Source organism: Echinops telfairi, unplaced genomic scaffold (assembly GCF_000313985.2).
Source record: "Echinops telfairi isolate 266 unplaced genomic scaffold, ASM31398v2 ScPeMD7_3509;HRSCAF=4178, whole genome shotgun sequence".
NCBI classification, from domain to species: Eukaryota; Metazoa; Chordata; class Mammalia; order Afrosoricida; family Tenrecidae; genus Echinops; species Echinops telfairi.
The window spans coordinates 14,369,402-14,390,534 of NW_022107407.1; the positions used below are offsets into that span (position 1 = coordinate 14,369,402).

General features: G+C 38.2%; 1 protein-coding gene across 1 annotated transcript in view; it reads right to left on the reverse strand.

The window, feature by feature from the left end:
• Nucleotides 1-21,133, reverse strand: part of SNTG2 (syntrophin gamma 2) — a 442,011-nt gene that overhangs the window by 289,504 nt on the left and 131,374 nt on the right. The window contains exon 7 of the mRNA XM_030886702.2: nt 6,639-6,730. Within this exon, the coding sequence (XP_030742562.1) occupies nt 6,639-6,730 (92 nt within the window). The remainder of the gene's footprint in view (nt 1-6,638; nt 6,731-21,133) is intronic.

Consider the following 21,133-nt stretch of genomic DNA (forward strand, 5'->3'; position numbering starts at 1 on the left):
AAACGATGTACAAATGTGCTTTACACAATTGATGTGTGTATGGATTGGGATAACAGTTGTATGAGCCCCTAATAAAATGTTTAAAAAAAAAAAAGAAAGAAAGGAAATGACAATGAAAGTAGCAATACATTTTGTATTGAACTTTTCAAATATAACTTTATGGTATTACTATGAATGAAAAGAGCCTTGGTAGCATAGTGGAGTATGGTTGGGAATGGTAATTGCAAGGTTCAGCTTGAGAGAAGGGGTGGAGTCTAGCCTGTCAATCAGGTCATAGCCAATGATACCTCTCTGTGGGCATGGCCTTCCTCTGAGGATTCTAGGAACTCTAGGCTTCACATTCCTGTGGCGGGGCCACATGGAGCTCTGCTGGTGGAGCCAGAGCCCTGAAGCAGGAGGAGCTGTGTGGAGACCCACACCCGTGCTGACATGCTTCCACCACCACGGCAACCACAAGACCTTCTACCCACTGGCCTGTGATCTTTCTCCATTTGCACATATTACATGAGTCTGAAGAGGAATTTATAGGCTGATATCGGACATATGGGCTAATATTGGACTTATGGACTTGATCCAGACTGGGAAGTGATGGAAAGTTTTCTTAATATACAATACATTTTGATAGGAAACTCTTTTTTATACATACATGACTGTCCCTGGATTTGTTTCTCTAGTCAATCTGGACTAACCTTTTTATTGGCATATGATTCACATATTATTCAATTCAGTATTTCAATCATATTAAGAAGAGTTTTCCAATCCTCACCACAATAAATTTTATGAAATTTTCTTCTTTCTTGTCTTCCTTGATACTAACTCCCCATTTCCCAAGAACCTCACTGCCATACTCCTAAGAAATCATAATTCCAGTGGAATAAGAAGGCATAAGTGAATGTAGCCACTTGGAAAGGAATTACTTAATAATTTGTTTCAGAATCTAACAAAATAGTGTTGTCAAACATTCAGGGAGGTTAGCACAGTGAATTATGCTATACACAGATAAAACACAATCTTTACTGCTCACCCCCTCCATCTAAACTGAGAATCCCTTCCAAGAAGAGGTCACGAGTACCTCTGCTGGTCAAATGTATTCCATTGTAAAACAGAGAAAACAACCCTCTGGGCTTCCCTGTGTTGGTAAAGCTGCTCTGAACATGACAAGATGTGTTCCTTGGCCTTGTCAGAGCTGCTCCTGGAGCAGTGAAACTGAGACGAGTGAATCAGAACTGGTAACCTTTGAGAATCAGTCTAAACCACGTAGGCCTCAAGAACTTTAAAACTCCTTTCTTCCAATAAAACAAATTGCAGAACTGAGAATATATTCTAGAATCGATAAGTGTTGTAAATTTAGTATAATACTCATGTTATGAACTCTAAAATCCACTGCTGAATATACAAAGCAATCACAATGTTTTAAATGATCTTGTGAATATAAACCATAATGGTTAATTGTGAGTGTAAAGCAAATTAGCTAAAATATTACTTGAGTAGTTATATGGAATACCAACTGGGATGTCTTTAAAGTCATTACAGGATTTTGATTCCTGATAGTTGTTTTAAAAATAACATACTAAAACAATTTCAATTCTGTGAAATTCAGATTATTTGTAAAGTGCTTAAACAGCTTTACTTTGAAGGTAAATAAACATTTGAATAGTAATGGACCACTCTAAATTTTGCAGTTATTTTTTGATCTTTTATATCATTTAAACATTCCTTTTCCTCTTTCTTTCTTTTTTTAACTAAAGAAAATTAGTATGGCTGGAGTTAGCATATTCAAAGTACTATGCTAGTCATTTTAATTTTGCACAAGTCATAAAATAAGGAGCTAATTCAAATTAGTCTTTCTTCAATATCTCTATCATGTTACTTTCTTAATTATGCAGACCATCTCAGACATGTTATTTATCTTTCCTGAAATAATTACCAAGGATGTGCCCAAAGCTCTGAATACATTCTTTAGTTTGAGAAGAATCACATTTAGCCTGATCCTTTTAGAAATTTCAACACGTGACCAAAGAAAACCCCATTCAAATGGAGGTTTTAACCAAACGAAGTTGAACAAAGTATTATATATGTATATATAATTTCCATAATATAGCAAGAGGACAAGGATAAAAACATGAAAGAAAAAAACTAAGGGAAATAATTTATCTAATAAGAAGGCCTAATATAGATTGAATCAAAGTCCCAGAGAGAAGAGACTGGAATTAATATAAGAAAAATGATATTTTGAAGTGAATAGCTGAGCCATATATACAACTGGTAAAATTCAAGGATCCACAGATTCAGGAAAAATAAAAGATTAAAAGAAGTAATAATCTACTGTTTCAAACACACTGTAGGGAAACTATGTGCCACCTAACCTAAGACCTAAAAAGAAGTCAGAGAAAAGATTTCCTAAAATCTATGACTAAATTAAAAAAAAAAAAACCTTCTTAGAATTTACAATAGAAATCAGTAACAATGAATACCATCTGGGAATTTTTCAGAAAAATTCTATTGAATATAAACCCCAGTAAATAGTTTGCCACCAACTGGCCTTAATATCTAATGGAGGTACACAAGGAAGAACTAAACGGATACCATTGGGATGCCAAATATAAGAAATAATGATGAGAGAAGAGATAGCATTATTTGTATAAAGTAATCTTAACATGTATGACTTACATAAGAATGAAATATACTTTAAAATTAAAGACAGATAATAGCTTTTAAATTCAGAGGGGAGAATTTAAGTCCATGTAATGTGGGGTTTGCACATTGCTCTAGAATGAGGTAAGATAGGCTTTAGTGTTATATTTTATAATCGTAGTAAGAATGGTAAATTCCATTGATAAATACCAAATGAATAGAATTAGAGTATATCAATTTCAAATTAGCAGAGGAGAATAAAAAGAAAATTCAAAAATATGAATAAAAACAGGAAATTATGAAGTCAAATAACTATAATACAAAAGTAGCAGTTGGGGACAAATAAAAAAGTTTGGGACAATCAAAGTAAGTGCTTAGAAGCAAAGTTATATATATATATGCACAAATGACAATATAAAGACTGTCATATTAGATTTTTAAAAGAATAAGAACTAAAAAGAAATAAAAAATTTAGAAAGAGAAAAATATAGAAGAAGCATGGGTGTAACTCACTCAAGTCAAATTTGAATACATTATCCTTCTGTAAGGGTAATAAGAGAAATCAAAACCAAAACTGTAGCCAACATATTGAAGAATAAACAATGAAATAGAATATGGTACAGCATATCGTTTTCACAAACTAGAAACATAAATTCAAAGGAATTTTCCTCCTCCTCAATTGACATATTTCATTCAGTTACTGTATAAATCCTGAAAAGAGTTCATCTTATAATTTGTAGAGGAATTTTAAAAATATGCATGAAAAACCCTGAAGAAGAAAGGGTTTGGAAGATAGTAAGATGAAGTGGAAAGTATTGGCAGGGATTAAGCTACAGAAAATGCAATGGATTATAAATAGATAGTAATTAAGCAGTATGTCAATGGTATTGATATTAACAAAGAGAACACCAAAAGTCTCAAAAATAACCCTTCGAGTTAAAGAAGCGTGTGTCAATGGCAGAGGTGGCATTGCAAGTCACTAAAGAAGCAGGTCAGAGCCATGGAATGGTTCTGAATCCTTTCCTTTCAAACTTGACAAAAATAATGTCATATGAATTAAAAAATTAAAAGAGAAAACAACCATCAATAACTTCATAAGAAAATACTTATATAAGCACATTTTTTATAACTCTAGGATAGGGAAGGATTTATTAAGTAAGAAACTGACACTATAAACTTCAGTAGGAAGAAATTGATATATTTGACTTCTTGTTATTAAAAGAGAATAAATAAACAAAATGACAGTTATAAATTTTAGGGAAAAACTGCAACCAGCAACAAGTAACACATCAATACTAAGTTATACATGAACAACTACAATAAACAGATAAGAGAACAAAAAAATTTTCATATAAATAGGCAGAAGGAGAGGAAAAGATAAAGGCAAATATGAGAGGCAAATCTCATTCGTGGTAATGAAACTAAAAGCACAAGGAAACGATTGCATAAATTCACTACACTTCTAAATATTAAATCCAAACACTAACTGCTGGATCAACTGAAATTCCCACTGTGCCAGTGAGAGTGTGAATTTGTACAACCACTTGGGAAAATACTACTTCATCACTTTGCATATGTAACATTGATAAATAAATTTAATGAAAAATTCTAATGCTATACATATTGAAAGCAAACACATTTATAAGTATGCTTATGACAGGTCTGAATTTAATGAAACACACACACAAAAGTCTATTTACAGGTCAATGGATAAATAATTTGTAATACATTCTAACAATGAAATATCATATAGAAAACAAAGCAAAGAAGTGCATTTAATCCCATAAAAAAGTAATATGAGTGAATATTTGGAACATAATAAGGGAAAATGCAAATCCTAAAGAACTATAACAAAATAATATTTTATAAATCTCAAAAAATTAGATGGTATAGTTTAAGAATATGTTAATATGATTAAAAAACTTGTAAAAAATCAAATAAATTATAAACAAAATTTAGGCTCCTGTTTTATCCTTGGCACAGGCCAGATAATAGAACATGGGAAGAGCTAATAAGAATAGTTAATGACAATGTTCTAATTATTGATTTGTATTAAAAGTAATAGACATTCCAGGTGTTATTGTTCTTCAAGACGCGTATTGAGTTTATCTTGATTTTAAGTATTAAACACTATTTTAATTAATTAACAAACAAAAAACCATGATTAAAATTTTTTTTAAAGCATCAGACATTTTTTTGTCTACTCTCTATCTGTAGGTAAAGTAGCTGATAATTGTACTGCTGTGGCTTGCTATAATTTATAAAAAATAATTCTCCCAAATAGCTTACAGGGTTGTAAAATTCATCTTAGGCCTTAACCTGTGGGTGGATAGGGAGTCTACATGTACCAAAAGAAGATTTTTTTCATCGCATCTCTCAGAGCAGAAGCATGAGCCAGGCTGTGCAGCAGAGACTAAAAATACTCTTTAGACAAGTACCCACTGGGGACTGTGGCGTCTCCATTCCTTTGCTAAATTCATGTTTTCTTGAGAGTAGAGATTTGAAACATGATTAAAACTCACCGCAAATGTGCAACATTTGTACCTCCCACGCCTCCCTTTCCTCCTTCCCCACTCCTGCAACAAACAAAACGCTTCCATTGAGTTGATTCCAACGCGCAGTGGCCCTGTAAGACCTGGGTTCAATTATCCTTGTTGTCCCTTGTCCTTCTAAGACTGGAACTGTGACAGGCGTGGACAGCCTCAACTCTCCTACTTAGGTGCTCGTGGTTTAGAACGGCTATCAGTCAAATCGGGCTCATTGCATTGAGTTACTTCTTAGGTACTTTCTAATAATTCTAGTAATTTTCTATTCGTTTGTGTCAATGGTCTCATTTAAAAATAGCCCAGCTATCAAAAGGTATAGCGTCTGGGGTCTTAATAGCTTGAAGGTAAACAAGCAGCCATCTAGCTCAGAAGCAACATAGCCCACATGGAAAAAGCACACCAGCTTGTATGATCACGAGGTGTCGAAGGGATCAGGTATCAGGCATCATCAGAACAAAAAAATCATATCATAGTGAGTGAGGAGGGCAGTGTGGAGTGGAGACCCAAAGCCCATTAGTAGGCCACTGGAGATCCCCTTAGGGTCTCGGGGAGGAGACGAGCCAGTCAGGGTGCGATGTAGCAACGATGAAAAATACAACTTTCCTCTAGTTCCTAAATGCTGATCACCCCCTACCATGACTCGAATTCGATCTTGCAAATCTGGCTAGACCAGAGGATGTACACTGGTCCAGATAGGAACTGGAAACACAGGGAATCCAGGGCGGATGATCCCTTCAGGACCAGTGGTGTGAGTGGCGATACTGGGCGGGTAGAGGGAGGGTGGGTTGGAAAGGGGGAACCGATTACAAGGATCTACATGTGACCTCCTCCCTGGGGAACGGACAACAGAAACGTGTGTGCAAGGAGACGTAGGACAAGGCAAGATATGACAAAATAATAATTTATAAATTATCAAGGGTTCATGGGGGAGGGTGGAGCGGGGAAGGTGGGGAAAAAATGAGGAGCTGATGTCAGGGGCTTAGGTGGGGAGCAAATCTTTTGAGAATGATGAGGGCAATGAATGTACAAATATGCTTTACACAATTGATGTATATGCATGGATTGTGATAAGAGCAGGATGAGCCCCTAATAAAATGACTAAAAAAATAAAAATAACTTACATCAATTTCTGTAGTCATTTATATGATAAATCCTATTATCAATTAGAATATTGCAGACTATTATCAAATTAAGATATCTCCTTTCTTTTTTTCCTCTCTCTCCTATTTTCTGAGATTTTTATGAATGATGTGTTTCAAAAATATCCTAGAATGAAATTACAAGATATCACACAAGAGGACAAATGCTAGTCGAATGGCAGCACAAGCCTATCTTTTAAGTTATTTCCCCTGAAAACAATCACAATTATCTTTATTGTTTTTAGTTCTATCTAGGGATGAATGGTGGTGTACTGATATTTACATTAAGATAAAATGTAATGAGAATCAGCATGCTTACTGTGTTACTGGAGTTTCCATTTAAGTGCAAACCACTGTCAAACAGAGGCGAAGAAGCCCCACTGCTATGATCACTGGATGGCCCTGGGGATCCTGAAAACAAAATGAGAGAGAAAGTCATTCTAAGCCATGAAATAGATTCAATTCTAGCCCCAAAGTATGATGCCACCTGTGATAAAATGTCGAGGACAACTATCAGAGATGTTGATAATCCAATTTATAACATGCATTATAGATGATACAGGGACTATAGGACTGGCCTCTCTCACACGGAGAAATGCTGTCTTACAGGATCCAATGAGGTAGCTGTGTGAATGAATGTGCTCCCTGAATTCTTAATGTAGCATATGAATACTTAGCTAGGCTATTTGATTTTGTCTCCCTTAGGAACTTTATAAATTTACATTAAGGATCCCTTGGTAATACAACGGTTGAACTCTTGGGTGCTAGCCAAAAGGACTTTCTGAGATATGCAGCAAGTCAAAGGAGACATGCTCTGACATCCAGTCTCATAAAGAGGAAAACCAAAATTTACTGCTGCCCAGGTGACCGCACTCACAGGGATCATACAGAACAGAGTGGAACTGCCCCACAGGGCCACCCAGAATGTAAATGTTTGGGGAGTAGAGTAACACCCCTCTCTCTCAAGCAGTGACTGAGGGGTTCAACAGTCTACCTTTGGATGCGCAGCTGAATACTTTAACCACAGTGCCAGCAGAACTATCCCAGTCTCAGAAATCTAATGGGGCAGTTCTACTCCATTATATAGGATAGATACAGGTCAGGATCAACTCTACAGCAAACAACATTGTCAAAATCCATTTTCTAAAATATTTTGAAATTTTCTAAAAAGGGAAATTGGATGAGCAGGTAAGAACAAATATAGAAAAAAGAAAAGATGTATGGAAATCCCATACATTTGTCTAATCGCACAGTGGAGTGATGATTAGCAATGGGTGCAAACATCTCTTAGATGACCCATGACAGAAATTTCTCCCCTGGCGTTTTGAACATTCATCATTTGTATCTTTGCCTTTATACTAAGATGATCTTGTCCTTACCATCTTAGTGCAATTTGTCTTGCCCTGTTTTCCATTTGGTTTCCCAACTGTGAAGCACGGGAGGAATGGAGGTTTGATGATAATAACTGCTACACGGGGTTGTAGGGAATGCAGGGGTGGGGGATGGATGACGGAGAGGGACTTTAAGGGGATTGCAATTTCTGGAGTGAACAGTGAGGGCGGGAGCGGGGAGGGAGCACAAGAACTGATCGTGATTACACAGTTCACTTTGAAGGCGATATGACCATGGCAGGGGGGGGGCAGGCTCTAAGATAGATGTGGTAGTGACTGAATAACTATCCTTGATGTGATTGAATGATTGACTCTTCAATTATATGATATGTGAATTGTGTGCCAATGAAACTGTTGGAACATATAAATAAAGCTACTACTTTAAATTACAGAGATATTAAGTATTAACAACAACAACAAATGTATGTACAAAAGCATAAAGCACCCGCTCTACTCTAAGGGTGTTGCTATGTGCTAAACTTGACTCATTGTCAGAGGCTGCGGGGTTACTCTGACCTTGGAAGTGTTTCTGTCCATTGTCAGTGCAGGGTGGTGACAGTGATTTTTATTTCTTTCTTCGACTCCAAGCCTGTGAAGCGTCTGTGCTCAGTCATTTAATGTAATAAGTGCACATGCCAAGCACAGGGTGAATGGGAGCTCTGGCATACACAGAGTACCTATTTCATATCAGAACTGTGATAGGCAGCTTTAATATTAATGGTTTCAATCCTCTTACACGGTATTATTGACTGATTGACAAGTGATGAGCTTAAAGTCTTGAAGCAAGAAACTTACCCATAATGACTAAAGTGAAAATGTTATTACTATAATTCTGATTTGGAAAAGTCATGGAGCAAACACTTAACGGTATCGGGGTGTTTTTATCTTTAACAAATATTATATATATTACATATACACATAGTATATTTTATATAATGTATATCATATATAAACATACTAATCAGTTATAACACCATACTAAGGAATAACATTTGTGAGGATGGTGACGGACTAGGTAGTGTTTAGTTTCCTACGGGTCAGAACAGACTCAAGGCACCTAAAAACAACAACAAGGCGTAAAGATATCCAAAACCTTGACATACAAATTAAATGATTACGAGCTTAGGAGGTGAAACCAGAAATCTATATTGGATTCAGGCTCTAGTCCTTGTTAACTATGTAAATCAAGCAAGCTGTGTATTCCTGTAATTCTAATTTTTCACAGAAGCATGCTAATAACTATGGCCACTCAAAGAATCACTGTAATTGTCTAAATGGAGCAGACGTTGGCTGTTCAATGAAGTATCACACATTTATTCATTATTTGATGAATCTTTTAAAACACAGTGAGATCTATTTCAAGGAATCAATGTTTCTTGCCATTTGCCCAGACAAAATGGCTCACTTTGATCTAGCAGCAAAGAGAATCCCCCTCTGAATGCATCGCTTTGATGGAAAGGAAGAAAGATGTGAAAAATTAGCAGAAAGAAAATAACCAAAAAAAAAAAAAGAAAGAAAATAACCAAAAACTGTGAAAAGAGGAAGATTTGCATTAGAAAGCATCAGGTATGTGCCAACTGATTGCACTAGCTCTAAAGGCGCTTGGGGCCTCTGTGAGACAAATTTTACTCCAAGGCAACTAAGAACATATGGTAGCAGAGTTTGCCACAGGCAATGGGGACAGTGGTGGTTGTCAATTAATTGCAAAGGCAAACCTGTCCAATGTAGTTCTAACTTACAAAATAAGAAAGAGGGTTTGGTTTTGTTTCTTCTGAAAATGAAGTTGGAAAACTCCTCATCAGGGGCTCCAATATTAAGAGGTGAGTGTTCACTTCATGTCTTCTTATCTGAGATATAGTCAGTTAATATGCCTTAGGGCACAGTGGTTATCCGTTGGGCTGCTGACTGCAAGGTCAGCAGTTCAAAACCACCAGGCACTATACTCCAGTAAAAAGGCAGGGCTCTAGATGCCAGTAAAGAGTGGCATTCCTGGAAACACACAAGGGCCATTCTACCCTGGTCTAGGAGGTCTCTATGAGTCGGCATCAACTCCATACAGCGAGTTTAGTTTTTGTTTGACCATAATTCCTGATCTGACTTATTATAATTTTGGACTTAATGCCAGTGGCTAAGAACACATTTTGGAGGCTGCTCTCTATTACAGGATTCAGGTGAGATGTGTCCTCAGATGCTACTGAAGGGTGTGACTGAAATCACCATGTTTTCTTTCCTTGATGGTCTAGCTTGCTAAAGACAAGAAATGGTTTGGGTTAACCTCTATCAAAGCTATTCCTCTGTACATAACAACAATCTCTGACAAAGAGGGAATGTCCAAGACCATCTGAAGGGCGCATTACAGATCTCTGTCTGAAGTGGTGGAGGCTGAAATCAGAGGCACCAGAGACTGCGCCACCGAGATTCTGCAAGGTGGCGTGGCAGGCAAGGTCGGAGGAAGTCAGTCCTCCCTCACACAAAAGTCCGTTGAGCCCTAGGAAGTGAGCAGTAAAGGACACGACACATGGAAGACCCCTGACAGACAAGAGTACATCCAAGTCAAATAGAAACCCATCTCTTTTTAAAATAATTTTATTGGAGGCTTGTACAAATTTATCAAAATCAATCCATCCATCCATCCATCCATCCATCCATCCATCCATCCATCCATCCATCCATCCATCCATTGTGTAAAGCACACTTGCTTTCTGCTTGAGCCCATGGTATCAGCTCCTCATTTTTCACCCTCCTTCCTTGCCCCCCACCATGAACCCTTGATAATTTATAAATTATTAGACGGTGGGGCACAAACAGAGGAACAGTGCCAAGAGACAGAGCAGCCAATGGAGGGAGAGGCCAAGGGAGAACATAAGGATCAGAGAGAGACTTGGTTACTGGCTGAGGAGAGGTGCTGCTGGGAACCAATGACTGTGTCCATGCTACTTTCTGATCCCAACTTGTGGTGATCTGTCAACTTCCTTAGCAACCCTCCATAATTGCTAGTACTGTCTGTAAGTTCTAGATGGCCATTGCAATGAATTATCAGACCCAGCATAGAATCAGAGTGCCTCGGGAAGAAGGGTGGGTGTCACAGTGGGTAGAGAAGGATGCTGCTTGGAGCATGTCTGACCCCTGCCTGTTGGAAATAGGGAAGTTGGGGGGGGGGGCAGATATGTCCCCATGGCGTTACTGCCTTATCCAATCAGCGATCTCAGGAGTGAGAGACCCTGGGTCTCCTACTACCAATTTGGGTACGGAATGGGTTTCTGATTCGCCCTGTCTAGGTTATATGTAAATATCAGTGCAGTGTTAATGGGTTAACTAGGACATAGGGCATTTATTTTCTTTTAGTTTAAACATCTTCCAGCCAACTTTAACCCTTAAATAACTATTGGGATGAAAAGTAATCTTAGGCCAAGTTTCCAAACTAACTAGTAGACAGAAGCTAAATATGAGTGAACATTTTTGAGGGTCAAAATGCAACAAGTTTCAATCAAAGTTCATATTCCAAACTTCTGACTTTCCTTTGCATACAAGAAAGCCCTAGGTTAAAATTCTCAAACGATAATAAAAGAGGGAAAATGTCTGGAACTGAGTGATGACTGTCTCCTCCAGAGGAGACTTCTGTTTTTACTGAATTCCAACTATCATGTTCTACCGACACCCTGTAGGCATTTCTGTTTTCTGCCTAGCTCCTGTAGGCATTATTTATTTTTATTCATTAAGATAAGTGCTATAAATACAGTATATAAAATGTCAGTAAAAAAAAAGAACATGCATGAGACACTTTAGGGTGATCAAAATCATAGTTATAATTCATGGAGAATCAAACTAAAAGGTTTGCATATGTCACTCTACTAAATTCTAACAAAATAAAAACCAGTGAAATCGGCATTATTTATTATTATCACCATTTCAGAGAAATGAAAAATTACTGGAGCACCATCCCTTGCTGCGCCAGCCTCACAATCACTGTGAGCCCCTGTTGAGATGATTTCGCCACTGAGAAGAGGTGATGGTATCAAACACCAAAACAGTTGTTTGAAAACAGTCAAACACCTAGCATTGTGTTGATAAAATATGAGCGACATAAGATTAATGTCCCTCTATATATATAAGAAGGTACAACCAGAGCTTACATAATTTTCAACAAGATAAGGATAAAGTCATGAATCACACAATTACTAACCAAAGTAAATCACAATACACTCATGTCATTATCAATATTCTGAAAATAACATCACAAGAAACTGCATACTATAATTGCGTCATCCCTTGATTTTTTTTCCGGCCAGAATATGAGATTGGGTCTGTCATACATGTGAGATAATGCTTCATTGTTTACTTTTCTATTATACTATCACAGAAAGACAAATATTGAAAACTTGTCTTCTTGTCTTTTACAAGAGAAAAAGAAATCTAGACAAAACAGTAAGATAAATTGTTTTACATCCCAGAGAAAAAAAAACTGTAAAACCTACTAGTAGATGAACAGAATATTTTAAAAGAGGAGGAAAATGTTTGGATTAATAGGATTAGCATAATCTATGATCAATTAGCAAGAAACCGTAACTATTATGAGATACTCCAAAACCTCAAACTTGCTACTACAGAGTTAATGCTGACTCAGAGCGACCCCACTAGGCATTTCTGAGACTCTGTATACAGGAGGCAAAAGTCCATTCAGTCTTTCTCCTGAGGAGCTGCTGGTGGTTTTGAACTGCTAATCATGTGGGTCACAACCCAAAGTGGAACCCGCTCCATCACCTGGGCTCCTGCAGTATGAGAAACCATTGGTAGCAATGGAAGCTTTGGACTTTCTGTCCCTAGGCAGGAAAGACATTGTGAAGTTGAAAAAAACAAGACCTGATAGGCAGCTCCATGCACTTGTACTTCAAAGGTTCTAGCTCATACATGCCCAAACTTAGTGGTCCTACAGCTCCATGTTCAGAAAAAAAGAAATTACTCTGTGCTCCCCTGGCAAATAATGTTCTCCTACCACAGCTCATAATCTTGGAGAAAGAATGCTATTATTGTCAGATGCCTTCCCCCCAGCTCCAACTCCTAGTGATATACAGAATGTACAGAAGGAAACACAGCCCTCCAACTGGTCTTATGTTGGAGGCCATTTTTACAGACTTTGTGCCAATCCATTTTGTCGTAGGCCTTCCTAGTTTTTGCTGCCCCTCTATTTTAGCAAGCATGGTAAACCTCCCTGGGGACTGGCCTCTCCTTACACATTCAAAGTACTTGAGGGGAAGTCTTGACTCTAAGGAGCCTCCTGGCTGTGTTTTTTCCAAGACATATTTGTTTGTTCTTTTGTCAGCCAATGGTACTTTCAATGTCCTTTGGCAACATCATGATTCAAATGCATGGATTCGTCTTCAGGCTTTCTAATCCAACTTTCATATGCATATGAGGCAATATGAAAATACCACGGTACCGTGGAATGAATCAGGCCCACATTATTCCTCAAAGTAACATCCTTGCTTTTCAACATTTTGCAGACATTGTGTGCAGCAAATTAACCCAATGCAATAAATCCTTTGAATTCCTGACTTCTGCTTCCATGAGCATTGATTGTGAATCCAAGCGAGATAAAATCCCTGGTAACATCAATTTTTTCTCCCTTAGTCAAGATTACCTATCAATCCGGATATAAGGATTTTAGTTTCCTTTACACAGGGTTGTAATTCTTACCGAAAGTTTTAATCTTTGATCTCCATCTGCAAGTATTTCAAGTCCTGCTCACTTTCAGCAAATTAGGTTGGGTCTTATTCATAAAGCAGGTTGATAAGAAAGCTTCCTCTGATCCTAATGCCAAATTCTTTTTCATATAATATGGCTTCACTGATGATTTTCTAAGAATACAATTTGTAAAGTATGGTGAGAGGAGACAACACTGATGGACCCGTTTCTTGATTTTAACCCACACAGTATTCCATTCTTTTGTTTTTTCTCTTAATCAATATTCATGTTCTGCATGAGCATAATTGCATGTTCGGGACTGTCATTCTTCTCAAGGTTGGCTGTTGTTTGTTAGATCCACACAGTTGAACGCCTTTGCATAGCCAATAAAATATTTTTCTGGGTCTTCTCTGCTTTCAACCAAAATCTGTTACGTCGGTAGTGCTGTCCCTTATTTCATGACCCCCTCTGGATCTGGCCTAGCCCTCCAGGAGCTATCCATGCACTGCTTCAATTGTCGGCTGCTTGATCTTCAGTAAATTTTACTTATGTTTTATCCCAAGGCTACTGGAATGTAACTTTTGCGTTCCTTTGAGTCAACTTTCTTTGGAATGGATACACATGTGGATTCCTTATTTGGACAAATAAGTATCTTTCCGTGTTCTTGGCATGCAGGAGTAAGTTTCTTTAGTGCTTCAGCATCTTGTGACATTTCAATTGGCATTCCATCTATTCCTGGAGCCCTGCAATTGGCTAATGCTTTCGGTGCAGCTTGGACATCTTCCTTCAGTAATATTAGTTCTTGATCATATGCTACCTCTGGAAATGTTGGTAACTCAGAGTATTTCCATTTTCTTTTGATATTTCTTGCATCGTTCAAAATTTTGCCTATATAATCTTTCCATATTGCAACTTGAGGCTTAAACAATTTCCTTTAGTTCTTTCCATTTAAAATATACTGATCATGTTCTTCCTTTTGGCATATTTTATTATAATATTATTTTGTCTTTTTGCACTCTCTTTGAAGATTTTGTCTTCAGCTCTTTGCTTCATTTCCTCCCTTTGCCTTAGATACTTTACAATGAAGAGCAGGTGTCAGAGCCACTTCTGACATCCACTTCAATGTTTTCTTCTTCCCCATAGTTTTAATGACTTTTTTCCTGCTTCATGTTTGATGTTCTTAACGGCATGCCACAGCTCATCAGGTGTGTAATGCATTGTGTTTAACGAATCGAAACTATTCATGAGGTACTTTCAAAATTCAAGTGAGGTACACTCAGGTCATATTTTCACTCTCATGGACTTTTACATTTTTTCTTCAACCTGAGGTAAAAAATGCATATGAAAAATGGATGGTCTGTTCCACAATTAGCCCCTGGTCTCATTTTAACTGCTGGTATTGAGTTTTTCTCTTGTCTTTTCTCACCAAACCAAACCAAACACAAACCAAACCTAACACACTGCCATCTAGTCAATTCTGACTCATACTGATACTATAGGAAAGGGTAGAGCTAATCCTAAAGGATCAGAAAGCCAAGTCATTCTCTAGTGCAGTTGTCTGGTGGTTTCGGCTGTTGACCTTGTGATAACTAACTCATAAAGACTATGCCACCAAGCTCTTTCCCTTTCTATATTTGGAGTGTCTTCTGACTGAGAAGCTGATCTTTTGGTACCATCTTTGACAACATCGTGCTGTCAAATTTTACATTAGGCTCTCAGTATCTGACAATGTTTCAATGCTATCTATAAGATTTTCAGTGGCATAAAAGAACAAAAAATCATATCATTGTGTGACCACCTCCTTGATATGATCTCTGAAGACAAATGGGTGCATAAGCAAATGTGGCGAAGAAAGCTGATGGTTCCCGGCTATCAAAAGATATAGCGTCTGGGGTCTTAAAAGCTTGAAGATAAACAAGTGGCCATCTGGCTCAGAAGCAACAAAGCCCACATGGAAGAAGCACACCAACCTGTGCGATCACAAAGTGTGGAAGGGATCAGGGATCAGGCATCATCAGAACAAAAAATCATATCATAGTGAATGAGGTGGGGAGTTTGGAGTGAGGAACCAAAGCTCATTTGTAGGCCACTGGACATCCCCTTACAGATGGGTCTTGGGGAGGAGATGAGCCAGTCAGGGTGTGATGTAGCAACGATGAAACATACAGCTTTCCTCTGGTTCATAAATGCTTCCTCCTTCCTTACTATCATGATCCCAATTCTACCTTACAAATATGGCTAGATCAGAGGATGTACACTGGTACAGATAAGAACTGGAAATACAGGGAATCCTGGGTGGATGATCCCTTCAGGACCAGTGGTGTGATTGGAGATACTGGGAGGGTGGAGGGAGAGTGGGTTGGAAAGGGGGAACTAATTACGAGGATCTATATGTGACCTCCTCACTGGGGGACGGACAACAGAAGAGTGGGTGAGGGGAGATGTCGGACAGTGCAAGATATGACTAAATAATAATTTATAAATGATCAAGGGTTCAGTAGGGAGGGGGGAGCTGGGAGGGAGGGGAAAATGAGGAGCTGATGCCAGGTGGAGAGCAGATGTTTTGAGAATGATGAGGGTAATGAATGTACAAATGTGTTTTACACAATTGATGTATGTATGGATTGTGATAAGAGTTGTATGAGCCCCTAATAAAACGATAAAAAAAGAAACATAAAAAAAAAAAAGATTTTCAGTGGCGAATTCCTCAGAAGTGGATAGGCCATTCCTTCTTCATAGTCTGTTCTGAGTCTGTATGCTCCACTGAAAGCTGTTCACTTTGTGTGGCTCTCTTGATATTTGAAATACCAGGTACATAGCTTCCAGAAAAACAGTAACAAAAAGCACTACATTATCACAAATAGACAGAAACCTTGATTTTTTTTCCACAGTGGCTTCTCCCCCTCCCCTCCCCAAGGAATAGGACCTTACATTATTGTCAATATTATCCTTTCTTAATATTTTCAATGATAACTACAATGAGGATCAAATGACATCACATATGCAAAGCCATATCTTTACCATCAGCATCTTCCAATGCAAATGGGAATGTAGGAGAGCATGATGTTTAAACAAGGGCATCTTAATTTAGGCCAGTTTTCTTACCTTAAATCCCTCCTCTTCCACTTAGTTGATACACAAGGTTGAGCAAATTATATACAAGTTAATATGATGAAAGACTGAGAAATCCATGTGTCTCAAATAATTAATGATGCAAACAGATATTTGTACACAATGTTCACTATAGCACTATTAATCTTATTCAAGACAATTTTAAAAATGTTCATATAAATATTCATATATATATTGATAGCAGCATTGTTCATGGCAATGATAACAAAAATGATAACACGCAGAACTGGTGATGAAATGTTGCTGTTCGGTGTGATCGAGTCAGATCTGACACATGGTAAGTCCATGCACAACAGAACGAAGCACTGCCTGGTCTTGTGCCAGCCTCACAATTGTCCCCGTGCCTGAGCCCATTGTTGTAGCTGCTGTGTCCGTCCATCAAATGGAGTCCTTCCTCCTTATCACCAGCATTTCAATGCATCAAACATAATGTCTTTCTCCAGAAACTGGTCTCTCCTGACAATATGTCCAAAGTATGCCATCCTTGCTTCTGGATTTACTCCTCCCAAGAAAGACAGATTTCTCCTTTTACCAGTCAGCAGTACTTTCAACATTCTTCTCCACCATCACAATTCAAATGCATCTATTCTTCTTCAGTCTTCCTTATCCACTATCCAACTTTCACATGCATTTGAGGCAATACAAAGTTCCATAGCTTAAATCAGGCTTACTTTAGTCCTCAATGTAATATCCTTGCTCCTCAATACTCTAAGGAGGCCTTCTGTACAAGATTTGCCTAATGTAATATGTTTTTTATCTCTTGACTGCTACTTCCATGAACACTGATTGTGAACACAAGTAAGACAATATCTTTGAAACCTTCAACCATTCTTCATTTACCATGATATTAACTATTGGGCTAGTTGTGAGGGTTTGGGGTTTTCTACATTGGCCTGTAATCCATACTGAAGACTGCAATCCTTGATCTTCATCATCAAGTGCTTCAAGTCCTCCTCACTTTCAGCAAGTAAGGTTGTGTCATCGGCATATTGCAGGTTGTTAATAAACCTTCCTCCAATCCTGATACCATCTTGATATAATAGGGCTTCTCTGGTTATTCGCTTAGCATACAGATTGAACAAATATGGTGAGTGACTACAACTCTGATACTAACTTTCCCCAATTTTAAACCATACAGTATTTATTCCCTTGTTCTGTACTCACAACTGCCCCTTGATCCAGATATAAGTTACTTATGAGCACAATGAAGTGTTCTGGAATTCCCATTCTTCTCAAGGTTATCCATAGTTAATCCATATAGTTGAATTCCTTGGCATAGTTAATAAAACACAAATAAACATGTTTTTGGTATTCTCAAATAATAATTTGTCAGTTTGAGAGGATTAAGAGTGAAGGGGTGTAGTCTAGCCTGTCAAACAGGCCAATGACTCCTCTGTGTGGACATGGCCTTCTCCTGAGGATTCTGGGAACCCCTGTATTCTTCTTTGGAGGTGGGAGACACTCTCTCGGCTCACTCCCAGGGAGGGATTGCAGCTGACAAGACACATGGAACTACACTTCTACCCTGAGCTGAAGGAACTTGCCAGCGTTGAGATGCTTACAGCACCACTGGATCCACAAGACATTCCACCCACTGGTCTGTGATCTTCCTGAATTCCACGTCATTACATGTGTTTCGTGAGTCTGAAGAGGACTTTATAGATTGGTATCAGACATATTGGCTAATATCAGACTTAATGGATGTTTTCTTAAGGTACAATTACTCTTTATATAAGCTCTTTCTTATATACATATGTCTATGAAGTTGTTTCTCTAGTCTACCTGGAGTAACACATATCCTTTGAGCAAGATTCATCTGTCATCAGCCATGATATCCTTTGTTCCATGTCCTCTTCTGAATCCAATCTGATCCTCTGGCAGGTCCCTTTAAATGTACTGTTGCAACCATTGTCAGATGAACTTCAGCAAAAGTTTATTTGCATGCAATGTCAATAATATTGTTCTACAGTTTGAGTTTTGTGCTGGTTCACATTTCCTTGGAATGAGCATGAACACAGATCTCTTCAATATACCTACTATGTTGTGATTACCTATTCACCACAGATCACTTGGGCAACAGCAGTTTGTTTTTGATGGTGAGAATTCACCAGAGATGTAATTTGCCCAGATTTACAAAGGGAGTAAAGACACTATGTCCATAATTTCCTGGATACTAATATATTTTAACATTGCTAGTTCCTAAAGCACCAAGTAAAGAAAGAATAAAATTGACTCAATATCAGGGAACTAAACATCCCTGAAGCCTGAGTAAGAGGTTTCATGTGATATAAATGAAAATATAATGCTAAATTCCTTCTTCCTTTATTATTGCATATACTTTTAAAGAAATGTTGACCAATTTGCTCAGTTGACCTTGTCAATGCAGCTCGAGACAGTTAGCAAAACCCTGCATAGGAACATCAGCGATAAACTGAATAGAAGTTATTAGGTCACTGACAACAGATATGACCAACGAGTGCACAGATTTTAACTGGAGCTCGTGAACAGAAAAATATGATGCATCCCTTAGCAAAAATAGCAACCAGTACCACTTGCCCGAGGCGCTAATATTTCAAGAGTTGTTCTATTGTCAGGGGGAAATAACAACGCAAGTCCTGTAGTACCTTTAGCTAATGACTCATTTTAAAAATGCTCAGTGTAGGCCATTTCCACTTTTTGAAACTGGTTTTCAAATGTCTAGGTGCATTTTAAATTCTGCTGCCTCGGTAAAATTAATTAAAGCTGATCTAGTAACCTTACCAACTCCCTCCAACAAAAGGCACCTTAGCCATAGAGCAGCTAGAAATCGTTCTGATGTAACTGTTGCCGGTAGTACTGTGTGCGCATTTCCTACTTTCTGCAGCATATGCCTGTTCTTAAACGCATCTATTTTTATCTGCGCACACAGATTTGTACAAGATAGACAAATAGATGGATAGATTTTTATTTTGTATTTTATTATTACTAATGTTTGTGTATAAGAGAGAGCTTTATATCAGGAAATAATGATATATCAAGCAAAATTTCCAGACCAATCTAGATCGAGTCTATAAGTCTAATACTAGTCCACAAGTCCCTCTTCAGACTCATGTAGTCACATGCAATGACACAAAATGCAGCAATATCACAGGCCATTGAGAGAACATTCTTGTGGATCCAATGACGGTGGACGCATCTCCAGCACTCCTGCAAGGCTTCATGTGGTGTCAACAGGAAGGTGAAAGCAGAGAGAGAGGGGCCAGCCTTCAGTGAGCCATTTGTCTCAGTCCCATCTCCAAAGGAGGTCATAAGCTATGACTGGATCGACAGGCTAAACTCCACTCATATCTTATTCTTCTTTTTTATATCATTTTATTGGGGGTTCATACAACTCTTGTCGCAATTCATATATACATCCATTGTGTCAAGCACATTTGTACATCTGTTGCCATCATTATTCTCAAAATATTTTCTTTCAACTTGAGCCCTTGGTATGAGCTCCTCATTGTTCCCTTCCCTCCCCAAGCTGCCCGCCCCCCATGAAACCTTGATAATTTATAAATTATTATTATTTTGTCATGTCTTACACTGATGTCTCCCTTCACCCACTTTTCTGTTGTCCGTCCCTAGGGAGGGGTTTATATGTAGATCCCTGTGATCAATTCTCCCTTTCTACCCCATCCTCCCCTTCCCCTCCTGGTATCACTACTCTCATTATTGGTCCTGAGGTGTTTATCTGTCCTGGATTCTCTGTGTTTCAAGTTCTTTGCTGTACCAGTGCTCATCCTCTGGTCTAGCCAGATTTTTAAGGTAGAATTGGGATCATGATAGTGTGGTGGAGGAAGCATTTAAGAAATAGAGGAAAGTTGTATGTTTCATGGGTGCTATATTTCACCTTGACTGGCCCATCTCCTCCCCACGACCCTCTGTAATGGGATGTCCAATTGCCTACAGATGGGCTTTGGGTCTCCACTCCACACACTCCCTCATTGACAATGATATGATTTTTTTGTTCTTTGATGCCCGATACCTGATCTAATCGATGCCTCGTGATCACACAGGCTGGTGTGCTTCTTTAATGTGGGCTTCTTTGCTTCTCAGCTAGATGGCTGCTTGTTTACCTTTAAGACCCCAGATGTTATATCTTTTGATAGCTGGGCACCCTCAGCTTTCTTCACCACATTTGCTTATGCATCCGCTGTGTCTTCAGCAATTGTGTTGGGAAGGTGAGCATTATGGAATGCCAGGTTAAAAGAACAAAGTATTCTTGCACTGAGGGAGTATTTGAGTGGAGGCCCAATGTCTATCTGCTACCTTAATACTAAACCTATAAATATATGCATATAGATCTATTTTCCCATCATCATATATAAATATATTTATATATATACATGCCTGTATTTACACTTCTATAAATGACCTTTGCCTCCTAGTTCTTTCCTCTATTTCCTTTTACTTAAATCTTGTCAAATTATCATGCTCAGCCTTCATTTGGGTTTTAGTAATTCATCTAGGTTACATTGCCCTTTATGAAGCCCTAAGAGGCCTCCTACACCCTTCTCACCACCGATTTTGGATTACTTGTTGTTCCCTTGTCCCTGGGTTTAACACTCACTTCCTTTGCCCACCC